The sequence below is a fragment of the Equus przewalskii genome, chromosome 2 (genome assembly GCF_037783145.1).
Source record: "Equus przewalskii isolate Varuska chromosome 2, EquPr2, whole genome shotgun sequence".
Taxonomy (NCBI): Eukaryota; Metazoa; Chordata; class Mammalia; order Perissodactyla; family Equidae; genus Equus; species Equus przewalskii.
The window spans coordinates 39,894,260-39,919,232 of NC_091832.1; the positions used below are offsets into that span (position 1 = coordinate 39,894,260).

The following is a 24,973-nucleotide window of genomic DNA, read 5'->3' on the forward strand; positions in this document are numbered from 1 at the left end:
CGCTCCAGACGGAGGGGAGGGGCGGTGGAGGCGAGGCGCGGTGGATGCGGGCGGGCCGCGCGGCTGCCTGGGCCTTGGAACTAGCCCCACTCCTGCCCCACCTCCTAGGTGGCGGGAAGGATGACCACGCTCACGCGACAGGATCTCAACTTTGGGCAAGGTAGGGAGGCTGGACCTGCGGCCGCGGGGTGGGGGGGCGAGGGAGGGCGGGGCCGGCGGGCTTCCCCGAGCGCCCCGGGTTCTGCTCCCTCGCAGTGGTGGCCGATGTGCTCTGCGAGTTCCTGGAGGTGGCCGTGCACCTAATCCTCTACGTGCGCGAGGTCTACCCGGTGGGCATCTTCCAGAAGCGTAAGAAGTACAACGTGCCTGTCCAGGTGAGCCCCCACAGCCGCGCTGGGGTCACTGGGTCACCTCCGAATCACAGAGTGGGAAGAGGGTGGATTTTTAAAACTGTCTTCCACCTTCAGGCCCGGCCCCCTCATTCTGCAGCGGCCTGGCCCGGCCTACCAGTTCCCGCAGCTGCTGACAGCCTGACAGTCTCCTGCCCCTGTGGCAGTGGCGGTGGTGTTTCCTCCCATCCCCTCTGAACTGGGAGTTCCCCTTGCCACAAGTTAGGGACCAGGCCCTCGGATTAGAGTGGCCCACGGGGCGTGGTTGTATTTTAAAGGAGCACCTGAAGCTGGTGAACGGTTGGTTTGGGGAGGGGATTCCTGTAAACCTCAGGCACCTTCCCTCCCCTTATTTACCCTAATCCTGATGGGTTGTTTTAGATTAAAAGGCAGACACAGCAGTAAACATAGGCTAGAAGTGCCTGCCCCTTAGAAGGCACTCAGTAAACAGTAGAATAAATGACCGAATACTGGAAGGTGGTGGAAGCTGAAAGGATATACAGAGAAAAGGAAAAAAGAATCAGCACTTAACTGGGCACCCACCGTGTACTAGGTACTTATCTCACTTAATCCTCACTTTGTCTATATGAGATCTTCACAGGTGACTGACTGAAGTTCAGAGAAATTAAGTAATTTGTCTGAGGCCACCCAGCTCCTTAGTTCCAGACTCTTACCTTCTGAAAATTGATGAAGTTTCTGGATGCCTTCTCTGGAAAAATGCCCATATGCCCAAATGCACACAACTCTGTATACAATTCAGGGGCTTCTCTCTGGAGGAGCCCAGGGACTCCACATTAGGAACCCCTAAAGCTATACTAAATACTGAGATTGAATTCTTCGTGTTCTGACTTCTCTTCCTTTGTAGACAATTCAGTTCTTAGCCCCATGACAGGAAGCCAGTCTCTTGGGTAGGGAGCCCTAAGGGACCGCTGGGCCTCTTTCCAAAGGCAGACAGGGCCCTGGGCTCCTGGAGGGGGTGTCAGGGGGTTTCCCCATCGGTGCTGCGAGCCTCACCTGCCATCATGGGGTTGTGTGCAGATGTCCTGCCACCCGGAGCTGAACCAGTATATCCAGGACACACTGCACTGTGTCAAGCCACTCCTGGAGAAGGTGAGAGCACCAGGCCGCCAGCCCACCTCACCCCTAGTCTGCTCTTCCATGCTCACGGACCCAACCCCGGGATGGGGTGATGTTGAGACCATTCGGGGTCCCCATGACCCTAAAATTCAGAAGGCTATTCTCTGGACAGCCACCCCCCAACCTACCCTAGGGACAGGACCCAGGGCACGTGGGCCACACCTTCAGGGTGTGCTGTGCCCCAGAGCCCTGGTTAGTGGAGTTGGCTGTCTCAGTGGGGCCTGTGGGGAGGGTTCTGGGTTCTTCTCACATCTGTTTCTCTCTGCCACCACCCCCAAGTTCTCTCTGGGCTCAGCCCCTCAGGGTTTCCTCCTCCCTGAGACTTCCCGGGACCCTCACAGGGCCCATGCCTCCTCTCCTCTCAGCCTGTCCTACTCACTTCTGGGGTGCCTGCTTGAATTTCTCAAACCTGCTTCCTGGGCTCTCAGGGAGCTGGGCCTCGAAGCCGAGCAGGGCTGTGAGTGCACCCTTTCCCATGCTTCCTTGGGCAGGGACGGGGTGGCAGCAGGGTGGGGCTCCTGGTTCTGGAGTAGGGGCTTTCGGTCCTTGCAGAATGATGTGGAGAAAGTCGTGGTGGTAATTTTGGACAAAGAGCACCGCCCAGTGGAGAAATTCGTCTTTGAAATCACCCAGCCTCCACTGCTGTCCATCAGGTGAGCTGGCTGCCTCTCCTGCGTCCACCTGCCCGCTGGTGCGAGATCCCTGGCAATACCTCCCAGCCCCACCCCTTTAAGGCAGCCCCTGAGTACCTTGGTAAAGGTCTGAGAGGAGAAGTGGCAAGACATGCCGACCTCACACGGCCCTGTAGCAGCTGAGTCGCAGCTGACTGCCCCGTGGTCTCTGCGGACATCACACAGGTTACACAGAGACCCTCCTGTTTCACACCTGGAAAATCTCAGCACTGGTGAATGGCTAGTCCCAACCTCATTTTACAGATGGAGAGACAAGATCCAGAGACATGACATAAGCTACCTAGAGTGACCCAGACGGTGGCAGAGCCAGGACACAGACCCCCAGTCCCCAACTTCCCAGTCAAACATCCAGTCCTTAGTGAAGTAGAAGTTGACTTTGGGCAGGTGTGTTGGCTGGTCAGCTGCTGGCTTCCCGTGGTGAAGTCAGCACTAGAATCTGTCCCCACTTGCTGTGTGGCCTCAGGCAAGCCATGTCCCTTCCTGGCTTGGAGTCCTGGGGAATGAAGAGGCTTGGGGCCTGTCCTGGTCCTCAGACCGGGCTGCACATTAGAACGACCTAGGGGGGCTCCCTATGCCCCCGACTCCACATTCTGGCCGTCTGGGATGGAGCTTGGCGTTGTTTAAACTCTTCAAGTGATTTTAACTGTGTAATCAGATAGGTAGCCAACAAGGCCCTTCGACGCCAACACTCTCAGCAGCCCTGGAGGGGCTCTGGACCCCCAGGAGTGCTTCTAGGGTTGCTTACCTGCTGGTGGCAAGGTGGGGGGACCAGTGGGATGAGGGCCCCCTCCTCTCTTCCCCCCAGCTCAGACTCTCTGCTGTCGCATGTGGAGCAGCTGCTCCGAGCCTTCATCCTGAAGATCAGTGTGTGTGATGCTGTCCTGGACCACAACCCCCCAGGTGTGCTCGCCCCCACCCCCTCTTCCCTGGGTGTTTCCATGGCTACCTTGGCTGAGTCAGGTTCCTATTTGGCTTCACCAGGCCTCCTCTCTTCCTTCCTGCCTTTTAGAACCCCTCCGAAAGTCCACTTCCTCCAGGAAGCTTCCCTGATGGACTCCACCTGGCCTCAGCCTCCCTGTTGACTGTGTCTTGGTGTACACTCTGCTTTGTGGGGCTGCTGAGCCAGCTAGGGAGGTGGGAAGAGGCTGTGCCCAGTGGCAGACATGGGGCGGCCCAGCCTTGACCGCACTCTTTCCTTTTCAGGCTGTACCTTCACAGTCTTAGTGCACACAAGGGAAGCTGCCACTCGCAACATGGAGAAGATCCAGGTCATCAAGGTGAGATGAGACCTGTCTGGGCGGGTGGGCAGGGAGACAGCTGGGAGGCTCTGAAAACCACATGCCACAGTTCTCAGTGAGCAGGGGTGGCCCATGGCCCGTGCACTCACTACACTGCTGGGCAGTGCCTGGCCCCCGGTAGGCTCTTGTGTGTTAACTGTGTGGCCACATGCTTGTCACTGCTCCGCCTGGGCACTCAGCATGAGAGGAGGGTGGAGTCACTTGTTGGGGCCGCCAGCTCAGTGGGGGTTCTCAAGGGAGGGGGTCCTTGCCCACCAATTTCAGAATCGGTGCTTGGGGCTTGTTAAATCACTTGGATTCCCAGCTCGGCTCAGACCTACAGACTTTGCCTCTCTGGTGGAGGAGCCTGGGAATCTTCACTTCTCTGGTGATTCTGATGCTCCCTGAAGTCTGAGGACCCCAGCTCCGGAGAAGGAGGGGGAGCAAAGTGAGGACAGGCCAGGGTCCAGCCCCCTTCCGGCCCCTTACCTTGGTCCCCTCCCTAGGACTTCCCCTGGATCTTGGCAGATGAGCAGGATGTCCACATGCATGACCCCCGGCTGATACCCCTAAAAACCATGACGTCAGACATTTTAAAGGTGAGCTGCATGGGGCCCAGGTTAAGCTTTATTTAGGGTTTGAGGCCTTGCCGAAGGGCTTGTGTATCAAGGCTTGCGGCAGAGGACCAGGTATGCCTACTGTAAGCCCCTTGCCGATTTCCCCTTTCCCTTAGCCCCTGGCTGTGGCCACACAGCCCGACCCTCGGTGGAGATCTGCCTGCCAGGGGCTCGAGGGCCCTCCAGAGTAGATGCCCGAGCTGTCTGTCTGACCATGGCTGTTTGTTCCTGTCCATCAGATGCAGCTCTACGTGGAAGAGCGGGCTCATAAAAGCAGCTGAGGGTGTGCCTGCCACCCATGGATGCCACGACTGTCGGATGTTAGGGGCCCCAGCCCAGGGCAGCGCTGCAGGGCCACCCTGACTGCAAGTGCTCTTACTGCCTGTGTGTGGACCGCCCTGCTCCAGCCCGGGGCTGCTCAGGTCTGGTTGCCTTCACTGAGGGATTCTCCCCAGGAGGGCAGGGAAGGTGTGGGACCACAATGCCTCAGCCTCCTGGGGTTTGGCCGGCCAACTCTGTCTGTCCCAAGTACTGTGCTGTGAGTTGTTTCAATAAAAGGGCCCCAAGGGCTGAGCTAGGTTGTCAGTAATTGAAGAGGGAGGGCTGCTTCTCTACCGAAGTGCCAAAGACCCCCAGACTACCACCCCCCAGCTCAGCCCCAGGCTGGTTTTACTGAAAACATTTCTTGTGACAAAATGTCAGAGCTACACGACAGTAAGTTACCACACACTGGTGGGTTTGCCTAAGGTTGGAACTAGGGCAGGAGCTCCCGGGGCAGGGGCCTCACTGCCCACAACATGCTCAGCTCTTGCCTGGAGGGGAGCTTCTGCACTCGGCTGGCCTGGCCTGAGGATGGATGAATGGCTGTCAGATGACAGACTGTCAGAAGGGCTTGTGGAGATCCAGTGGGGCAGGCAAGTGGGCAGCCTCCTCCTACCCCTGCGTGGCCTCCGGCTGAGCCGTGGAGGGGGCCAGGGTCCGAGTCATGTTATGGCTGATGATGATGCTGCTGTTGGTGACGCGGGGCCCGTACCAGCCTGCCCAGAACTGGGTGTCCTGGCCCCCGTGCTGGAAAAGGATGTGGCGGACGCCTGGAGGGTAGTCTGAGAAGGTGTGGGAGACCTGAGGGGAGGGGAGAGGAAGTGACCACTGGGAATGGGAAGGGGAGGAGAGGGGGTGAGCACTCAAGTGGAGAGGGGAAGGGAGGAGCCAGGTGCCATAGGAGAGAGCCACCCAGGCTGGCAGCAGCTCTGGGCAGGAGAGCAGGGGCTGCCCTGTGCTTCCTGCCATCCTGGCCCAGGGAGAAGTGGGTGGTGAGGGGCAAGCAGGTGAAGCCTCACCTCTGTCCACCTGGCATCATTCCACTGCTCAATGGTCACAGGCGGGGGCTCGAAGGAGGCCAAGGTGATGTAGTCGGCCGAAGTCAGGTGTACTCCGATGCGGTAGGTGCAGCCACAGTCTGCTCTGGCGGCGAACCTGGAGGAGGGGAGGGCTCAGCAGGTTGAGGGGGCCCTGGAGGCGGGCAGGCAGCAGGCCTACAAATTGGAGGTCAGAGTTTCATTTCCCTGCTCTGCCTAGGAGGCCCAACTGGCTTCAGTGCCCCATGGTGCCCCAGGGATAAGCAGTCTATTCATGCTGTTCCTCAGTTACCCCACTGAGAAAAGGGACAACCTTTCTGGGTGTCCCAGTGAAGATGTCACCTTAAAAGCAAAAGACTCTGTACATAGATAAAGGCTGGAGCTGTCAGACCTGTGTCACCTGTACATTAGAATACCACTGCATTATGCTGTATATTACGAAACCACAGGGCTGTGGATTCAATGGAGAATTCAAGGGGTGGCCTGTGTGAGGGGGCTGACACGGAGCTCACCCTCTGCTCAGCCCTCTTGCCCCGCTGCTGTAGCTCTGCAGACTTCTCAAGTTCCCCCCACTTCCCCAGTGTGGTGGCCCTGGGGCCTGGCTAGAACTGCCGTCCTGCTTCTGCCGCAGGCCAGGCCACAGCTCTGTGCGCCGACAGGAGTTTGGGAAAGAGTTGTGGGAGGAATCGTGAAAAGGGCGGGGAGGTGTGCGAGTGTCTGTGAGGTCCAGGGAGGCTGCGTCCTGGTGGCTCTGTTGCTGTGGTGCCTGTTCGTGCAGTCTCCCCATCTGCAAACTGGGCTAAGGTCTCCTGTGGACACGGGGGTGGCAGGCGGGGCAGGAGGCGCTGTGGATGAGCAAGTGCTGGGTCTGTCAGCAGGGGGGCTGGGGCAGGGTTGGCCTGGCTCTCAGGACAGCCCCAGCCCCAGGACACTGCTGGGCACAGAGTGGATGCTCCCTACGGAACCTGTTCTCAGGAAGAGAAGAGGGAAGGATGCAAAGTATGGGACTCGGGCCATGGGCCCCTCACCAGTCCTTCACCACGATGTCGGGCCGGAACGTGTCCAGCAGCTCCTCCCAGTAGCCCTCGGCTTTCAGGTCCACCAGCTGGGACTTGAGGCACAGGCTGGGGAGCAGAAGGAGAGGCTTGTATTCCCAGGCGTGAACCACCAGGGAGGTGATTCAGGGGACCCAGCAATGTCCCCTGACCGTAGCAGGACAGCCACTGGCTGGTGCTGCCTCTGGGTCTTACTTCTGGTGCAGGCCCGTGAGAAACATGCAGGGAACGTGACCCGCTTGTGCCTACGTGGCATCTGATCCCAGCCCAGAGGGCCAGGCTCCCAGGGCCCTGAGGAGGGGACCTCTGAGAACTCACATATCTAGATTAGGGACAGCCTGTAGACACCTCTGACTTACCCTAACCACCCACTGGGTTCCCCGCCTCCTTCAGTTATCTCCACCCCCCCACTGCCGCTGAGTTTACTCCTGCTCCAGGAAGCAGGGGACTCGGAACCGGTTTTGAAACACCTCCCTCGAGCTTCACAGAGAGGCCCTCACTTAGGCCTGGAATTTGGCAAAAGATCTCCTGACTCTCTTCCTTCAACATGGCCTGCCCGGGTCGAGTGGTCTTACTCATAGGACGTGACAAAATACTTCTTGACTCTGGAGTCCGGAAAGTCTGTCCCATGCGCTCCAGGGAGGCTCTCTACCCTCCAGTGGTCTCCCCCGTTGGAGATGATTTGCCACGATGCCATACCCTCTAGGAAAAACAGAAGCCGAGGTGAGAGCCCCTGTGTGAAGGGACAGTCTGGTCCTCCCCACCTGGGCCGGGAGGGAGGGGGTAAGGCCAAGCTTGCTGGTGCTCAGATCTCAAGGCGTGCGCCCCAACCATGCCTTGGAGCACCCCCACAAAGCTCCCCTCCCACATGTTCCCACCTGTCCCCACCATATCAGCTCTGATCTGGGACCCTCTCCCTCCCACTTTGTCCCCGACTGGCTTGACTCCTAACGTGAAGCTAGAAAAAAAGAGTATTACCAGCATTTCTAAACCAGCCTCTCCTCATTTTCATGTTGCTGAGGGGCTCTGGGAAATACCCGAGTTTCAGTTCTCCAAGCCTTAAATCAGGAAGGGCCTGTGATGGTGCTTCTGTTCCTCGGGGCTAATGGGAGTTCGTCCCACCTCAGACCACTTATTAGGTGACTGACACTCCCCCTGACGTCAGCGTCCGGATGTTAAGTATGTAACCGATCTGAGGGGCCCTGAGGACCGACTGGCGTGTTTGTGGGTGTGCTGTGGGAACCTACTGTGCTGACTCAGACCCCGTGCCCGGGGCGGGAGGGATAACCGGGAGGGTGGGCACCCTCTGGGTTGGTGGCGCGCAGTAGCCCTGTAGTCATGGAAGGAACCCTAGCAGGTTGGCTCGGCAGGTTCGGAGGCGCAAGGCTGTCCTTCCTGGTCTCCCTCTTGAGACTGAGCTGAGGGGACCTCGGAAAACAACAGTGCTTCTCTACCAAGGTTTTCCAGAACAATCACCTGGGGAGCCTTTCCAAATGATTCCCTTGTTCCTCTACTAAGAGCCCGTCTATTTCTGGGCGACCCCCAGTAGAGAAGCAGAGGAGGAGGAAGACAGAAATCCAGGCGCTGGGCTGGTGCTGAGCGCAGGCCCAGGGGAACATCTTAGCCAGGCCAGGCTGACCGCTGCGGGGCCCGGGGCCCAGGTCAAGGCAAGGCTGAAGGCTGCCTCTGTGGGGTGGTGTGAGCTGAGCGGCGGCCCGGCTGGGCAGCCTCTGAGTGGAATCTGGGGCAGGCGGAGAGATTGAGTGTCTGGGGCGCTGTCTGTGGGGCCTCTGAGAGGGCCTGAGGGCCTTCAACAGTCAGGAGCAGGCCCCAGAAGCTAGGCAGTCGTGGATCTTAGGGCAAGTCACTCATCTGGGGCCTGACACTCCCCATCTATAAAATGGAGCCAGTTCTACTTATTTGGCCAACTCCGGGATCCTCATGAGGATAAAGAGAAAACACACAGGAAAGGGACCCGGAGTGCACAAACTATGCCCCTTCATCACTCTGAGCCCAGCAAGCAGCACAGTGCCTGGTGCGTGGTAGGTGCTGAACAAAGGAAAAAGCCCTCAGCATAACCCAACTGGGCACTCAGACTATGTGAGTGCAGTCACCTCTCAAAATCCTCCTTTTCTTTATCTGTGAAATGGGCATAAGGGGAGGACAATCACCTGTGTAAAGCCATCAGACTAGTGTCTGGCCAGAGGGAGCCCTCCATAAACATGAGGCAGCATGGACTGAACTCATGGGAAGGTGGTCTCGGTGCTCATTCATTCAACAAACCTTCCCTGAGCACCTGCTGTATGGACACTGTGTGTGGGGTGGCAAACAAGATCCATTAGGCCCCTGGAACTTGAAGTTTATGGCAGAGAAAAAAGTAAAGAGACAAGATAATTATAGGTTATGAAAAGTGCTATGAAGGAACTAAATGGGGTGATATGATAGAGGTGGGGAGCACTGTTTTTTACATGCGGGATCAGGGCAGGTCTCTGAACTGAGATCCAAAGGAGGAAGAACCAAGAGTGGTGGGTGTTAGGGGTGTGAGAGAACATTCCAGGTAGTGGGAACAGCAAGTGCAAAGGCCCTGAGGTTCAGGAAAGAGGGACCCACCCCCATGGCAGCTCCCAGCCCACCTTCAGCACACGGGTTGCGCAGGAGGTTCCTGCGGAGACTGCACAGAAAGAAGAAGATCTTCCAGTCGGCCACGGGCTGGTCCCAGTCCTCAGTGATGAAACCCTTCAGCAGACTCTTGCGTTTCCAGAGGGTCGAGACATCAACGAGGTCTCGCCAGAGGCTGCAGACGGGGCGGCAGCTGAGCAGCAGCTGGCGGGCCGGCACGTGTGTGAATACCTCCAGCAGGATGTTCTCGGGCAGCTCGTTGATGCTGGCCAGGGCCATGGCTGGGGAGCGGTGCACACACTGGCCTGTGGAGGGCAACAGCGGTTATGAGCCCTGACCAAGGAGGTGGACCCCTCAGGAACCCACAGACACGGGCCAGCATCTCCCCTAATCCTGTTACCTTTTTTGTGAAATGAGAGGTTAGACAGGAACATATGAGCATCCTTCCAGGATACAGTAGGCCCTCAAAATACAGAATGGTCGCATGTTATTCACATTTTAAAAAGTGCAATAAAGTCTTTAGGGACTAATCTTTTAAAGAGACCCCTCCCCCATTAGAAAAATAATTGCTTAATTATAAGTTAGTGGGCCTGGTGAACTCTAAGATCTTGCCAAGACCACACTGTTGTCTGCAAGCTCTGCGAGGGTTTGCAGTGATGTTATGGAAAGGCTGTGAATTCATTGCTAAAATATAACATTTTTATGACATCCCCAAACCGGGTCACAAGTCTTTTAAGTGGTGGGGCCAGTGCTGAGAAATCAACTTCCTCTCCCGGAACTGCTCACTTTGGCCTGGAAGCGAGATGTGAGAAAACACCCCAATGAGGAGTCCCCCCATCTCCCCAGTTCCGGATTGGGCGTCAGGCCAGAGCCCACTGTGAAATACCCAGAAACCAAAAAGTAGATGGCGCCGGAGCAAGATTGCCTGGGCTTGCATCCTGGCCTGTAGCCACCAGCCAGGAAGCTATAAAAAGGAGGTGATAACTGTCTCCACCTCAGGAGCCGGGGCGGACTGAGTATGAGCATTTAGCACAGTACCCACATTTAGCACCATTACCCACACTTCTCTCGTTAGAGCAAAAATGCCCTCCTGTGGTTGTAGTCACCTGCCCTGGAGAACTCCCTCTACATCTGAATTGCACAAGGGTTTTGGGAAATTCACAGTGCCACCACCCTGTCCTGAATCTTCCCGGTGGGGCGGTGGGGAGAGAGGAGCGGTCCTGGTTATCCAGATGTTTAAGATCCCCCAGGTGGACAGGGGTGGGTCGGCCACTGACACTCAGATGGGCCTTCTCTGCTTACAGGTGGGAGAGGGAAGGGATATTTTCCTCCCACATGTAGAGACACGGGGGGGACTTCTCCTATTCCATAGAGACTTGGCCAAAGACGCGGTTCATAGTCTTGTCAAAGCTCCTATCCCAGAAAAAATGAGGGCGCTCCTGCCCAGGGAGGAGGGTTTTAGCAAGGCAGAGGAAAAACATAAATAAGGAACGTTGTGCAAAATGCTGTGATGGAAAAAAAAAAAAACTCCGTGTGGCTAGATCTGCTTTTTCAGGAGGAACTCTAAACATTTTTTTACAACATGAAACCTGTCGATTTTTAAATATTGGCAACTTCTAAAAGCACGGTCTAGGCCGAATAAAGGTCGCTGCACTGCGAGTCACCTGGGCGTCCGAAGTCTGGTCTTTGGCTCTGGTCGCATATTATCCCTCCGCCCGGCCCGCCCTTAGTTTCTGTCATTCTTGGGCCAAGCCTTACTCTGACTGTCCAGGGGTGGGGCAGAGGGTGAAGGCCCTCGCCAGGCATTCCGTGGTGGAAAGGTCCCCTCCAGCCCTAAAGAGCCACCTCGCACCGGCTGGGCTTCCCACGGGCCCGGGCCGGAGTCACGCACTGGCCTTTTCTCCGTGGACCCCCCCCAAAACTCCCTCGAGGCACTGTTACTACGCCCATTTCTGGAAAGCAGCAGTGACGCGTGAGCCTGGGGGTGCCAGGATGTCCCAGGTCGTCCCCCGGCCCGAGCACCGCCGCGAGGGGGTTGCGGGATGAGCGCAGCGCGTCGGCAGCCCGTGCAACCGGCCCCGCCCCGCGGCCCCCCTGCCCCGCCCCCAGCCGGTCCGGAAACCCCGCCCCCCGGCTCCGGCCGCCGCCGGTCCGGAAACCTCCGCCGCCCGAGACAGCCGATCCCACCCGGCCGAGACAGCGTCCGCGGGCTCGGCTAACGCCGCGGCGCCCGACCCCCAGGCCCCCTCCCGCGCCTGTCGCCCCCCTGCCCGGCCCCCGGGGGGGCCTCGACCTGCGCGCGGGGCGGGGGCCCCGGCGGCACCGGAGCTCGGAGTCGGCCTGGAAACCGCGGCCTCGGCAGCGCCGTCCGCGCTCGCCCCGCCCCGCGTCACGCGCCGCGCTCGGGCCCGCCCCGCCCGGCGCCGGGAGCCGCACCTCCGCAGCCGCGGGAGAGGGTCTGGGGGCCTCGGGCCCGGGTCGCGCCGCGGGGACCCCGACGTCGTTCCTGAGCCTCCGTCTCCCCTCCGGGCGGCGGGCAGCGGGCGGCTCAGCAGCCGGGACCCGTCTCTTCCTCTGCTTCCTCCTTCCCCGCGGGATGCCCGTCTCCTCCTAACCAAGCCGCTGCCCCTGCGGCGGCCACTCCTTCCAGCTTCACAGGTTCCCGCGACGCGAAGGGAGGTGGGACCAGGGCCAGATCCCCGCCCTGGACCGGCGGGCCCCGCCCGGGAGGCTGACTGCTGAAATTCTGGGTTTGAGCCTGGTTCCTCCCTCCCCTGGGGCGTAACGTCGGGCAGGCCTCAGTTTACTCAAAGGTAAAAATCCTCTGCCTTTTTGTCAGGATTAACTTCATTATTTTCTTTATTCATTCAAGAAATATTGAAGCACCTACTTCAGGCAACCACAAAGGGTTGTGGAGGCTGTGCACTGCTCGAGGCTGCCTGGCCCAGGCGACGGTGTTAGCTCCAGGCCTGCGTCTTCTCCGAGGAAGGGTGATTTTTGCTAACTTGCCCGACAGCTGTTGAGTGGTGGGCCCTCTCCTGGCTGAGGCCCTACTCTAGCTCACTGTTGAGTGAGAGAATTAAATTTAACAGAATTTATTGAGCACCTGCTGTGTGCCAGACATCATTTTAAATGCTTTCACTTCATCTAATGTCAGTAAAGCTCTGGGCAGAGTAAGCAGCGCCAGTAAGCAGTAACTCCAGGGCGTGGGATGACACTGCTGACCCGGCAGGAGGTATGGGCGAGGGTGTATGCAGGGGGCCCAGATAGCCACACAGCCCACCCCCTGCCTCGTGGCCAGGCCTGCACGGGAAGCTAGCAGTACTGCGGGGCTGCTGGGGTGAGATGTGTGCAGCTCAGACGTGCCATGCCCCTGGGCCTGAAATGTCCACCCCCTCTATGCCTTGGCCACACATGTTGCACCTTCTGCAGGTGAGGGCAGGCCCTCCCATGAGACTTGCCTTTCCCCCCAGAAACCACAGGGCGCAGGTTGGGCTGGGAAGGCCTTTTATTGGGCCGCATGCAGCGGGGGGCAGGCTCAGAGCGCTGCTGTACGCAGGAGTGTGGTCCGGCGGGGTGGGGAGGTCCTGAGAGTGGCAGTTCCAAGGGTTGGGTGGGGGCTTGCAATGCCCTCCAAGCCACAGGGAGCCTGGCCTACGCATGGAGGTGGACAGGTGGTCCTTGAAAACCAGCCGCCCCACTCATCCAGGGCTCACACACCCCAGCTCTCAGAAGCAGGGCCCAGGCCTGCCCCTCACCTGCCCTGGTGCGCACGATTCCAGGGGTCTTTGGGAGAGCCCTGCCCCCACCTGGGACCCATCTTGCTTCTGGGACTTCATTGACAGCAAGGACAGTCCAGACCTGGCCTAGATCCTACCCCACCCTGGGCCTGCCCATCTCAGGCCAGGCCTGAGCCTCTGGGCCAAAGCCGCTCTGAGCAGGCGGGCAGAGCGAGAGCATGGGAGTGGCGGAATGGGCTCGAGGATGGGCCAGCACATCTTCCACTCCCAGATCTGTCTGAGCTACGTGGTCATCTCCCAGCATCTGCACTGTCTGCACCACGGGCTGGTCAGACATCCCGACTCTCCCTGCTCTGAGGGCCCCCAAAGACACCAGGGAGAAAAGGCCTGGCAGATAGCCAGATCTAGGTTGCCATCAGGGCTTGGAGACCCACCCTAAGAGGAGTCTAGGGGAGGAGACTGGGGGAACACCCTGCACCTCCCTAACCTCAGGGGCCCCTTCTCTTAAAGGGGCCCACGCAGGCCTCCCGTGCCGTCATTCAGGTTGAGACCTCAGGCGGAGGGCTGGCCCCCCATAGCACGTGAGGCCCCACAAAGAAGAGGTGCCTGGGAGGCAAGGATGAACTAGGAGGTCGGGGGAGCCGGGCCTCCACCTCCCCTTCCCCAGCCCAGCCCTTCTCTGACAGCCCTTTACCAGTTGGGGCTCGGCGGTTGGGAGCTTGGGGACATCAGGGCAGTGGGGGCCTGATGGTGATGCTGCTGTTGGTGACCCTCGGGCCGTACCAGCCGGCCCAGTAGTGAGTGTCCACGCCGCCGTGCTGAAACCAGATGTAGCGGACGCCGGGTGGGTAGTTGGAGAACGTGTGGGAGACCTGGGGGCCGGGGAACAAGGAGGGGCCGAGGTCTTAGTGATGGACCAGGAGTCCGCAGAACTGAGTCCCAGTCCTAACTCTGTGATTTTGGGCAGACCACCTCCCCTCTCTGTGCCTCAGTTTCCTCATCTGTAAAATGGAGCAAAATCCTGCCAGGTCCACTGCATAGGATTATCTAAGAGAAGCTCAAAGAAACTGAAGGAAACTTTGCCAGCTGCCAAACGATGTCCAATATGGTCATCAGTAGGCACATGTGGTGATTAAGTTAAAATTAATTAAAATTAGATAAAAGTAAAACTTCCTCAGTTGCATGAAGAACTGGCTCTTATTAAGGGTTCAGGAGTCACATGTAGCTATTGGCTGCCATACTGGACAGCGCAGACTCCATTTCTATCACTGCCGAAAGTCCTGTTGGAGAGCACTGGTCTAGATCAGGAGTTGGCAGACTGTGGCCTGTTGGCCCACTGCCTGTTTTTGTAAATAAAGTTTTATTGGAACACAGCCATGCCATTTGCTGAAGCTGTTGAGGGGCTGAGTAGTTGTGACAGGAACAGTACCGCCTACAAAGCCTAAAAGTTTGTATCTACCCTTTTTAAGTAAACATTTGCTGACCCCTGGTCTAGATAATAATAAGAACTGATATTAGTAATCAATAATAGTCGACCTTTTTGAACATGGCTTTACCAGCATCATTTCACTGACATCCGCAGGGCTCTGAGCAGCCAGGGCCCAGGTGAGAGGCAACAGAGCTGGGATCTGAAGCCAGCCTGTCTGCCTGCAGTCTCGGCCTGGGGCCGGGTGCCCCTCACCCCGTCCCGGCACACATACTTCCCTCCACTTGGCATCGCTCTTTTGCTGGATTGTTGCTGGGTCCGGCTGGAAGGTCCCCAGAGGTGCATGCGCTGACGACAGGAGCTGAACACACAGCTGGTACTTGGACCCGCAGTCGGGCCTGGCTGCAAACCTGCAGGCAGAGGGAGGGGCCCTCAGGGCCTTGGAGGTGGGGGGGCAGGGTGGGGGTGGGGCGCCTGAATGGCAGGCTCCCCCCCCCAGACCCTCGCCCCAGGCACTCACCAGTCCTTGACCTCGATGTCCGGCCGTGTGGTGTCCATCAGCTCCTCCCAATACCCTTCGGCCTTGAGGTCCACCACCTGGGACTTGAGGCAGGTGCTGGGGGCAGGCGGAGGGGTGGGAGGGGCTGGGGCTCACCACTAGGGTCCTCGGGGGCTAGGACTGCCCCTCCCAGAGCAGGAGTGACCCCAGAGTGCAGTGACCCCACCCCGAGACCCCCCAGCCTTGGATCTTACTAATAAGAAGTCACGAAGTATTTCTTGACCTGGCCATTGGGGAATTCCTTCCTCTGGTCTCTGGACAGATCCTCCACTTTCCACTCATCACCTCCATTCACGTCCAGACTCCAGAACTCAAACCCCTCTGGCAGGAAAGCAGAGTTCACATCACAGGGAAGCCCCTCAGCGGTCAGCTTTCCCCAAGTGCCCCTTGTTCCAGGCTTTTCTCCCTGGATCTTGGCAGCTGCCCTCAAGTCCCATGCTGTGGGACACTGCAGGCCAAGAGTGTCCGCCTCATATTAGGTGCTTCCTGTGTGCCAGGCAGCATGGTAAGTGATTTCTACTGGGAATCTTGAGACCTGTGAGGATGTGAACGACCAGACCCCTTCTGTGATGGAGAATGCTCTGACACCAGCCAGACAGATCTGGGTCTAGTCCGAGCTCTACCAATACTGGGCTGTGTGACCTTAGGCAAGTTGCTTTCCCTCTCTGAGCCTTGGTTTTGTCCTCTGTCAACTGGGGCCAAGAAGAGGAGCTGGCAAACTTTTTCTGTAAAGGGCCAAAATATTTTAGGTTTTGTGAGCTACATACTGTCTCTGTCACATAGTCTTTCTTTCTTTTCTTTTTTAAAAAATAACTGTAAAAACTATTCTTAGGTCCTGGGCCATATTTGGCTCATGGACCACAGGTGCCAACTGCTGGTCAAGAACATGGCTGTTGGGGAGTCAAGTGAGGCAGGAATCCGAAAGCTCTGGAGAGCCTGGAGTTGTCTTATCATCATTCTGCTCCGGAATTTGACCACGTGATGGAGGATGAGGCTCCCATCCCATCCCAGTGTTGAGCTGATGAGTTAAACGTAGAAAGGCGCAGAGGGGACTCTGGTTGACTGTAAAAGTCTTGTTTTACCTGTTGTTGTAATGTGCTGGAAGGAAGACTGGATCTCCCACTCTTCCATAAGGAAAGCCCCTTTTGCCCTCTGGGACAGTCCTAGTAGCCAAGGTCTGGGAATGAGGCCAACAAAATATGGCTCTGATCTCTTGGTCTATCTTGAGCACAATAAGTCCCAACTAGCCAACATTCCCCCTCCTGGGAAAGGTCACTGGGAAAATAATCTTAACAGTGGAATAAGAAATGCTACTCTGGGCCTCTGTTTGCCCATCTGATAAATGGGTACACTAACAGTACCTCCCTCTTAGGACAATTGTGAGAGGATTAGAGGAGTTAAAACCTCCAAAAGCCTGACTCACAGTAGGTGCTTAATAAATGTTAGGTGGTATCATGGCAGTGTGGGTGTTGGGGGCGTGCCAGACCCACTCTGCACCCCACCTTCAGCGCATGGGTTGTGCAGGAGATTCCTGTGGAGGCTGCGTAAGAAGTAGAAGATCTTCCAGTCAGCCACGGGCTGGTCCCAGTCCTCGGTGATGAAGCCCTCACGCAGGCATTTGCGCTTCCAGAGGGTCACGAGGTCGATGAGGTCCCGCCAGAGGCTGCAGACCAGGCGGCAGCGCAGGAGCAGCTGGCGGGCCGGCACGTGCGTGAACAGCTCCAGCAGGATGTTCTCAGGCAGCTCGTTGATGTTCCCCACAGCCATGGCTCGGGCTTCTGGACACTCTCCGCTGGTTATTGAAAAGCTATGTTACAGACCGGGCCCTCTCCCCAGGACCCGGGATTTGCAGCCCGCCCTGGTGGTGGAGGTTCCCATCCCAGCTCCTCATTTCGCTATCTCAGGAAAGTCACCGTGCCTCCCTGAGCCTCAGTTTCCTCCTCTGTAAAATGGGGCCAGGAACAGTACTTTTACTCCTGGGGAGGGTTCGAGGAGCCTGTGCCACAGCAGAAGCTCAGGAAAAGGCGAGCTCTGATTGTTTTACGGGCGCCTCACAAGAGCCTCTAAAGGAGGCCCGGAGCGGAGGAAGGATCCGCCCAAGGTCACACAGACAGGACCCGAAGGAGGAAGGAGCCGAGTCTTCTGTGATTCTAGAGCCAGCCTTTTTCAATAGGCCAGAAAGTCTTTAGAGTGGAAAAGACAATGCTCAGCCCCGCAGGGCATTCCATCGTGTTCAGTGCCTTCTCCATCCTCTCTCCCATCCTCCAAACGGAGGAGGCCGAGAGGTTGGGGAGGAATAGTTATCATTGTTTCCGACGGAGTCCAAAGAGCTCAAGAGACTTTCTCAAGACCGCGGAGGAAACGGTCTGCCTAGCTGGGACTGAAGGAGTGGGCGAGGAGGAAAGGCCTTACCTATACCCCCGCCCCCACCACCGTGGCTGGGCTGCAGCCCCAGGTCCCCCGACGCGCCTGCGGCCTCCCATTTCGCGTTGTGGCTTCGAAATGTTCCTCAAAGTCGGGGCTCGGGTCCCTGGGCATCGATGGCGACCCAAGCCCGGTTGTCGCCCGTGCCGCCGCTCGAGGCCGCGCCGCGCACCCCCGCGGCCTGGGCCCTGTCCGCGCGGGGCCGCTCTCCGCGCACTGCGGCGCGGCCGGGGACCTCCGAGCCCGCCCGCCAGACCCCGCCCTCCCGGCCGCCCGCGCCGCGCCGCGGCGACCCCCGCGCCCACTGCCGCCGGTCACCTGCGCTGGGCCGCTGCTGCGCGATCTCTTTCGGCCGCCGGGCCTGAGCCGGCCTGGCCTGCGCTCGCGGGTGGATGCAGCCCCGCCCCGGCCCGCCAGGCCCCACCCCGGGCCCGCCCCCGAGACCCCGGCTCCGCCCCCGAGGCCCGCGGCCCCGCCGCGACGCAGGAAAATCACCTGGGGGGGCGGTGCCGGGAGGAGCCTCTGGCCGCTCCCTCCGCCCGGGCCGCGCGCCCCGCACCCTCCTCCTGACCCAGACTCTCCCTGCCCCCTCGCCTCCTCCTCCCCGCAGCCACCCCGGAGGGAGCTGCGAGTCGCCCCAGATCGGGCCCTCCCGCCCTCCTTAAAAAAAAACCGACTCCCGACCTGTCCCGGCCTCCTGGGTCTGCCGAGGAACCGGTAGCCTCAGGCCTCGGGCCGACCGCTCGGGCCTGCGGGGCGTCCGGGCGCCGGGCCAGAGGCGGGGCGGGGGCGGAGGCGGGGGCCTTTAAGAGGCGCGGCCCGGCGGGACCCGACCCAGACGCTGGCAGCGCCTGGACTCGCCGCCGCCGCGGGACTCGGGCAGCCCCGCAGCGCTCGGGCTCCTCCTCTCGCGACCGCCTTCGCAGCGATGGACGGAGACGGTGACCCAGGTAGCCGCCGCCTCCTGGACCCACTCGCTCCATCCGGGAGGGGAGACCGGGGCAGGCGGGCAAGTGCGACACAGAGGGGGCATCACAGAGCGAGGGGGCTCCTGAGACCCAGCGCGGCAAACTTTCTCCAGAGCAAAGCCCTTGAGACAGTCTCAAAAGAGCACAATCCTCCTTCTGGTGCCTCGGTCTGGCGGGAGGCCCCGAGAGGTGACACGCCTGGGTCCCACTTACGCAGGAAATAGTATGAGAGTAACCCCACGTTCCTGCCTCCCAGCTTCCTGAGGGTCTATGGGGCCGGGGTCTGGGACGCATCTGGGATGAAGGAAGCTGCAGGCCTTTTTCTTCTATCAACTTCTTCCATTTCCAGCAGCTTTGACCTGTGAGCTGCCTGAATCCCCATGGATTTCTTGGGGTCCTGGCCTCTCCCCACCCCATCCCAGCCTTCCTCCTGGGCTCCCTTGTCTGGAAGGGCTGCCCTTCATCTGGGTGGCCAGATGCCCAGTGGGGACCAGGCCAGCAGTGAGAGAGAGTTGGGATGCCGGCTCTTGCCGATGCTCAGGGCCCTCTGAGACTGCCCAGTCATCTTGCCTGGCACCAAAGATCCCCCCTCCTCACCCCTCGATCTCCCCGCTGGGCCTGTAGGGGCGGCCTGCTGAGTCAGGGTGGGAACAAACCCGCAGGCGCATTCCCTCACCTCTTCCTCAGCGGCCCATCTGAGAGTGGGCACGGCTTGGGGGAGGCAACAGGGAGCAGATTGGTGCCCGCCCAGGTAACCAAGCCGCCCTCTCCCAGCCCTGAAAATCCCAGCTCCTTCAGCTCCTGCCCCCAGTCCCTGGCCCCCTTGCCACACCCTTTATAGGGCCCCAGAATGGGCTCCTACTTTTTCCCAGGGCCCAGCTATTCCCTGGACTCCGGGGCCCAATCCAGGTGAGTGATTCAGCCTCGGAGGCAGCGTCCAGGGGCCAGATAACTTTCCGACAGCAACAATGTGGGGAGTTGTGTGTGCTTGAGAGGCTGTGGGGGGGGGGGGGTCTGTAATCAGATCTGGGTCCTAGAGTGCCAGGCCTGGGGCCAGGAGGGGGACTGGGCGAGGTGCACCTTTCGGGGGAGCATCAGGTGTCGACCAGGGCCAGGGCAGGGCAGGAGGAGGGGTGGAGAGGTGAGGACACTGGGCCTAGCTCCCCAGAGAGCTGTGGGCAGCAGGATGGGCAGGTTATGTGGCTTCGGGGCCTGGCATTTTCCTCTCTGTCTTCCCATTATTCTGTGCAGTCACTCGGGAAAAGCCAGTAAGCCTCTCTGGGCCTCAGTTTCCTCCTTGCCAAAAGGGAAGGGGTAACCCCCCACATCACTAAGATGTGGCAAAAAACACTAGTAATGGAGGGAAAGTGCTGTGCTCAATATGATTCACTAACTAAGGTTTATTGAGGACTGACTGTGTGCTCAGGGCTCTGAAGAAGACGCACCTGATTCAGCTTTCAGGTGTCTGACTGTGTGGGAGGGGGAGAAAATGCTGCTGCTTGTGAGGAGGGAAAGGGCTGGCAGGCTGGGGTCCCGGCAACACCCACTCAGGTCTTGGCCCTGCCTGTTCCCTCCTCCAATGCCCGGCCTGTGTCCACCCTCACCTTGGCTTTCCAGGCTCCAGCCCTTAGGAACCCCCATCCTAGGCCTGAGTGTGGTGGCCCCCCCATCACCCAGAGTGGCCCCGACTCCTCCTCACTGTCTCTCCCTCCTCCAGAGACACTGGGCACTTGGTATCTGCTTACTCAAGGCTTCGATGGCCCCACTGAGGCCAGCTGGGATCCAGGAGACAGTCCAGTCCACAGCTCCTGACATCTGTCCACCTCCTGACAATTTAGATAGCCCTTCCCCCATCCTTGGGGATTAGAACATCAGCACTGTCCAAATGGTCTGGGATGATGATTACCCCGTTTTACAGATGAGGGAACTGAGAGCCAGGGATAGGAAAAGGAGGGGTGAAGAAACCGTCCATTCCCATGCGCGGGTTACATCTCCCTGTTTGATGTACATGCTCTTTTTAACAAGCCCTCCTCCCCATCCCCAAGTCACACGGCTGTGGCTGGCGGGGGTTCCAGTCCCTGTTCTCCCTTCCCTTCAGGGCTCAGATTGGCATGTCCCCTGCCCTAACACTAGCAGTGTCACCTTTGGCAAGTCACTTCACATCTCTGAGCCTGAGCATTTTCATCTGCAAAATCAAAATCCTAACAGTGCCTCCAATTCAACAGATTCTTTTTTGGAGACTGTGATGGTTAAAGGTGGCCCTGGAGCTGGACTGCCTGGGTTCCAATCCAGGCTCCCACCACTCATTTGCTGTGTGATCCTGGGTCGTTTCACCTGTTTGTGCCTCAGTTTCCTCGTCAATGAAATAGGGACAGCAATGGGAACGACCTCACAGAGATGCTGTGACGATCCAAAGAGTCAATAAAATTAAAATGCTTAGAGCAGTGCCTAGCACTTGCTAAGTGCCCAGTAAACACTAGCCACTGACAGTGTGCCATGCAGGGCGCCCGATGCCAGGCACGGGGGGACGAAGCAGTGTTTCCCAGACCCGGTTCCAGACCTCATGCCCTCAGTCTAGTCCGGAGAAAAGTGTTCCTAAACCATCACACCCTGGGACAAAAGCTAGGAAGGACAGGAACTCAGGGCGGTGACAGGATGTAATAAGGGGAAGTCTGGAGGGCTCCCCTGAGGAGGTGAGAGGAGCACGGAGCTAGGAGAGTGCTTGGAGGATTAAAGGAGTTCCTGAGTGAAGCCTTAAAGCAGTGCTATACATGGATACTGTTAATAATGTCACTTGCTGTTATCTGCTCAGGTATGGGGTTTACTGGCCCTGCACGGGAAACTGAGGCTGCTCTTCCGACTTGGGGCTGGTCTGCAGCCCCGGCCCCTGTGGGCCTCCTCCAAGGGGTCCCAGTCTCTGGTCACAGAATCTCTGGCCCCAGCTGCGGGTGGTCCGAGGGTGGGAGCGGGGTGGATACCGACACATCGCGGTTGCGGGGCGCGGAGGTGGACAGTCTACGGGGAGTCACAGCCCTCCTCCGGCCCTTCCTGCAGAGAACGTGGGCCAGCCCGAGGAGGCGAGCCTGGAGGAGCAGCAGGAGGAGGCGGGCGCCGGGGAGGAGCGGCCCGAGGAGGCGGAGGCGGAGGCGGCGGCATACCTGGACGAGCTGCCCGAGCCGCTGCTGCTGCGCGTGCTGGCCGAGCTGCCGGCCGCCGAGCTCGTGCAGGCCTGCCGCCTGGTGTGCCTGCGCTGGAAGGAGCTGGTGGACGGCGCCCCGCTCTGGCTGCTCAAGTGCCAGCAGGAGGGGCTGGTGCCTGAGGGCGGCGCCGAGGACGAGCGGGACCACTGGCAGCAGTTCTACTTCCTGAGCAAGAGGCGGCGCAACCTGCTGCGCAACCCGTGCGGGGAAGGTGAGGGGTCACGCCCTATTACCCCGGCCTGGGGAGCTCGGCTTCCCCATCTGTCGAATGGGCCGTAACAGTGCCAGCCTGCTTTGAGGGTTAAATGATATAAAGCTCTTGGCACAGTACCCAGCACAAAGTAGCCCCAATCAATACTGTGTTGTTATCTCCCGCCACCTGCTCCCTGGGGGTCTCTTTCCCACGTCCTTCCACCCTCAGTGAGCTGGGGCAAGACAGACCCTGTGGAGGACCCTCCCAGGAGGGAGAATCTGAGGGCAAACAGAAAGTGCTTACCATTCACCCCCACCATCACTGCCCACCACGACACCACGAAGTACCACGTGCACCCGACCCCCTGCTATAGGGGCGACAGCCAGCTCTGCCGCATCCTCAGCAGGGACTGGGTGACCAGGGTGGGGCTGTCCTGTTCCTACAGAGGACTTGGAGGGCTGGTGCGACGTGGAGCACGGTGGCGACGGCTGGAGGGTGGAGGAGCTGCCCGGAGACTGCGGGGTGGAATTCATCCACGATGAGAGCGTCAAGAAGTTCTTTGCCTCCTCCTTCGAGTAAGGAGAAGGGGCGTGGAGGGGAGGGGGAGAGGGGCCTCCGCTGAGTCCTAACTCCAGTTCCCCCAGGTGGTGTCGCAAAGCGCAGGTCATTGACTTGCAGGCCGAGGGCTACTGGGAGGAGTTGCTGGACACCACTCAGCCGGCCATCGTGGTGAAGGACTGGTGAGGGGCCAGTCCCCGGGGTCGGGGCTCGGCAGGGCGTGGGAGCAGGAGTACCGGCGAACTGTAGCCGCGGGTTTTCGGAAGGTGGAAATCCACCACCCCGCCTGAATTTTAAACGTTGGCAAGTTTTGTTTGTTTTAATATCTGTCTGTGGTCCAAAGAAAATGCGTCTTTCTGGGCTGGCTTTGGCCCCAAGGTTGGGTCTGGCCCACCTGGGGTTTAGTCCTTGGGCGACTCACTTTCTCTCTCTGGCCTTAGTTTGCTTGTCTGTAAAATGGGGACATGGGTAGTGAGGGCCCGCAGGGTTACCTTCTGCAGGAGGCCGGGCCCCTGGTACCTGCTCAGCAGGGCGCTCGCTCCCTCCCTCGGGGCAGGTACTCCGGCCGCAGTGACGCCGGCTGCCTGTACGAGCTCACGGTGAAGCTGCTGTCCGAGCACGAGGATGTGCTGGCCGAGTTCAACAGCGGACAGGTGGCAGTACCACCGGACGGCGACGATGCGGGCTGGATCGAGGTGAACCGGGGGGTGTGCGGGGCCTGCGCGCGAGGGGCGGGGCTCGTAGGCGCCCCTCCCACTGGAACCAGAGAGGTGTGGTGGAGGAACCCTGGGCTCAGAAATCAGGACCGGTAGAGGAGGGTCGTTACGCCCCGGGGTAGGGTGGCTGGGGTGCCCTCAGGATCCGAGCCTGACCTCCTTATGCGCCCCCCCAGATCTCCCACACCTTCACTGACTACGGGCCCGGCGTCCGCTTCGTCCGCTTCGAGCACGGTGGGCAGGACTCCGTCTACTGGAAGGGCTGGTTCGGGGCCCGGGTGACCAACAGCAGCGTGTGGGTAGAGCCCTGAGTGACCCCTCCTCCAGACTCCCCGAGCTGCCCTGCAGATAGCCTTAGTCAGCAGCATCCTCACCAACCCCCACCCCCACCCCGCACTCCTCTCCCGCCCCTCATTCCAAGCCCAGCCCCCACACCGGGAGAGAGGGTTTTGTTGGCATATATTTGCATATATTTGCATGTAGAACAGAAGATGGGTGAGGGCATGGGCCTGGGCCAGGCCCACCGCTGAATCCCCCGCACCTAGCACAGTGCCTGCCACAAAGTGGGGGCTCAATAAATATTATTTGTCCAAGAAAGGATGAATGAACAAACGGATGAATGAACACCCCTCCCTTCACATCCTTCTCTGTCTCCTGAGGGCCCCTGGCCCAGCCTGGAAAAATACTTGGTGGGGCTCCAGCTGCTCTGGTCTCCAAGGGCCCTGGGGCTGGTGCAGAGCCAGCCAGGCCTGGGCCAGCAGGACAAAGGCTGGGATTGTGAGGCCAAGGAGCGGGGAGCTGGGCCTGGCGCCTGACTGACACCCAAGCTGCCCAGAGGCCAGAACAGGGTGTGTAAGGGGGCGCTGGTCTCCAGGCCTCTCTTGGTCCCCATCCCCATTCTTTTCTGGAGGCAGGATGGTGGGTAGTGGCAGCACCTGGTCTAGGGGACAAATTCTTCTGGGCCCAGGGAGGGATGCCAGTGGCCGGGTGGGGGATAGAGGAACAGAGAAAGAGTCAGCTTAGTGTCCCTCTTCGGTCCATGCCCATTTCATGCTGTCCTGGTCATGTCAGCACCTGGTCTCATGGGTCATTTTCCAAGCCCTGCCCAGAGGCTGGCCCCTGGTGCTGGTTTGAGGGGAGGGGTGGGGTGGGGGCAGGCTCTGTGCTAGGCCATCTCCTTCTGGCCCCCCAGCAGCTTTCCAACCCAGCCCCTCCCCAGGACTCTCAGCCGCTGGTCCTGGGGATGGGCCAGCGTCTTGAAACGTCTGCTCTCCTCTCCAAAGTGGTGGCCATTAAAGTCCCCATGCCCCTTCAGCTTTCCTTTGATTCTGAGCCCTCGTGCCACCTGCTGGGGCCTGCCTGCACTTGTTCACTGGTTCATTCATTCACTCATTCATTCGTTCACAATTCCTGAAGCCCCAAGGCTCTATGCAGGGCCCTGAAGTTACAGAGGTAAGACACTTTGTTCCAGGAAGAGTCCCTGGCCTGGCCACATCGAGGATGGGGCACCCTGGGAAGGGATCTATCCAGTGCCCCGGGGGCTCCAGTCTAATGGTGAAGGCATAGTTCCTGCTCTGGGGGCATCGTCAGTCTGACAGGGGAGAGAAATCCCTGAGAACTCCCAGTCTGAGGGTGGAGGCACAGCCCCGGACCCATGGGCCCCCTCAGTCCTCTCTAGGGGATTTCACATTCCGGGGGGAAGGTGTAGTCCACACCCACTTGGGTTGCCAATCAGATGGCCAGTGATGCCTGGCCCTGGGGGTCAGTTTGATGAGGAGCCATGAAGGAGGAGAGTGACCCCCTTGAGCTCCCAGCTTTTAGTAGAGGGGTAGTGGGCAAGGTGATGCTTTGGGACACGGGACTAGGCTGGGCGTGTGGGGAGCCAGATGGGGATGAGTCAGGAGGAGAGCAGAGCCTGTGCTGGGGCTATGGGAGGAGGCTGGACAGAGAGACGCAGTAGATGTGAGAGCGGGGAGTCTGGCTCCGGGTGCCTGTGAGGACTGGATGTCAGGGCAGGAATATGGGGGGCATGAAAGGTGCTGTAG

At 59.3% G+C, this 24,973-nt stretch overlaps 4 protein-coding genes and 1 long non-coding RNA gene across 25 annotated transcripts in view; 3 read left to right on the plus strand and 2 right to left on the minus strand.

Moving 5' to 3' along the window:
• The window catches only part of MAD2L2 (mitotic arrest deficient 2 like 2), a 13,141-nt gene extending 8,456 nt beyond the window's left edge, over positions 1 to 4,685 (plus strand). For 4 of the 5 annotated variants that reach the window (XM_070610815.1, XM_070610816.1, XM_008522034.2 and 1 more), the window contains 8 exons: positions 109 to 160; positions 256 to 374; positions 1,428 to 1,499; positions 2,079 to 2,179; positions 3,024 to 3,118; positions 3,422 to 3,495; positions 4,002 to 4,094; positions 4,352 to 4,685. In XM_070610815.1, the coding sequence (XP_070466916.1) occupies positions 121 to 160; positions 256 to 374; positions 1,428 to 1,499; positions 2,079 to 2,179; positions 3,024 to 3,118; positions 3,422 to 3,495; positions 4,002 to 4,094; positions 4,352 to 4,393 (636 nt within the window). In that variant the 5' untranslated portion in view covers positions 109 to 120 and the 3' untranslated portion in view covers positions 4,394 to 4,685. Of the gene's footprint in view, positions 1 to 108; positions 161 to 255; positions 375 to 1,427; positions 1,500 to 2,078; positions 2,180 to 3,023; positions 3,313 to 3,421; positions 3,496 to 4,001; positions 4,095 to 4,351 lie in introns of all 5 variants that reach the window. The other variant, XR_011537570.1, reaches the window with a different exon arrangement.
• On the minus strand, positions 4,087 to 12,207 carry LOC103552186 (F-box only protein 6). Of its 7 annotated transcripts, none has more exons than XM_070610808.1 (7): positions 12,035 to 12,207; positions 9,545 to 9,607; positions 9,159 to 9,449; positions 7,101 to 7,227; positions 6,499 to 6,594; positions 5,453 to 5,588; positions 4,087 to 5,234 (listed from the first exon to the last, which is right to left on the minus strand). In XM_070610808.1, the coding sequence occupies exons 2-7, from the start codon at positions 9,576 to 9,578 to the stop codon at positions 5,046 to 5,048; spliced, it is 873 nt and encodes a 290-aa protein (XP_070466909.1). In that variant the 5' UTR covers positions 9,579 to 9,607; positions 12,035 to 12,207; the 3' UTR covers positions 4,087 to 5,045. The 7 variants fall into 7 exon arrangements, with proteins under 7 accessions (XP_070466909.1, XP_070466908.1, XP_070466906.1 ...); XM_070610807.1 differs by lacking the exon at positions 12,035 to 12,207 and adding an exon at positions 11,581 to 11,821; XM_070610805.1 differs by lacking the exon at positions 12,035 to 12,207 and adding an exon at positions 10,809 to 11,240.
• LOC139081986 (uncharacterized) lies at positions 11,665 to 12,249 on the plus strand. The gene is made up of 2 exons (XR_011537571.1): positions 11,665 to 11,802; positions 12,017 to 12,249. It is a non-coding gene; the product is annotated as an uncharacterized lncRNA (long non-coding RNA).
• LOC103552188 (F-box only protein 44) lies at positions 11,986 to 18,466 on the minus strand. 9 transcript variants are annotated; one of them, XM_070610797.1, is made up of 7 exons: positions 17,978 to 18,111; positions 16,372 to 16,661; positions 15,064 to 15,190; positions 14,831 to 14,926; positions 14,585 to 14,720; positions 13,579 to 13,756; positions 11,986 to 12,207 (listed from the first exon to the last, which is right to left on the minus strand). In XM_070610797.1, exons 2-6 carry the CDS (start codon positions 16,634 to 16,636, stop codon positions 13,613 to 13,615), a joined length of 768 nt encoding a protein of 255 aa, XP_070466898.1. In that variant the 5' UTR covers positions 16,637 to 16,661; positions 17,978 to 18,111; the 3' UTR covers positions 11,986 to 12,207; positions 13,579 to 13,612. The 9 variants fall into 9 exon arrangements, with proteins under 9 accessions (XP_070466898.1, XP_070466903.1, XP_070466899.1 ...); XM_070610802.1 differs by lacking the exon at positions 17,978 to 18,111 and adding an exon at positions 17,612 to 17,723; XM_070610796.1 differs by lacking the exon at positions 11,986 to 12,207 and adding an exon at positions 12,635 to 12,798 and having other exon boundaries at positions 17,978 to 18,466.
• FBXO2 (F-box protein 2) lies at positions 18,109 to 23,525 on the plus strand. Of its 3 annotated transcripts, none has more exons than XM_070610812.1 (6): positions 18,109 to 18,243; positions 21,316 to 21,672; positions 22,100 to 22,229; positions 22,290 to 22,394; positions 22,769 to 22,907; positions 23,105 to 23,525. In XM_070610812.1, the coding sequence occupies exons 1-6, from the start codon at positions 18,222 to 18,224 to the stop codon at positions 23,237 to 23,239; spliced, it is 888 nt and encodes a 295-aa protein (XP_070466913.1). In that variant the 5' UTR covers positions 18,109 to 18,221; the 3' UTR covers positions 23,240 to 23,525. The 3 variants fall into 3 exon arrangements, with proteins under 3 accessions (XP_070466913.1, XP_070466914.1, XP_070466915.1); XM_070610813.1 differs by having other exon boundaries at positions 22,299 to 22,394; XM_070610814.1 differs by lacking the exon at positions 22,290 to 22,394.
• Positions 23,526 to 24,973: the final 1,448 nt, after the last annotated feature.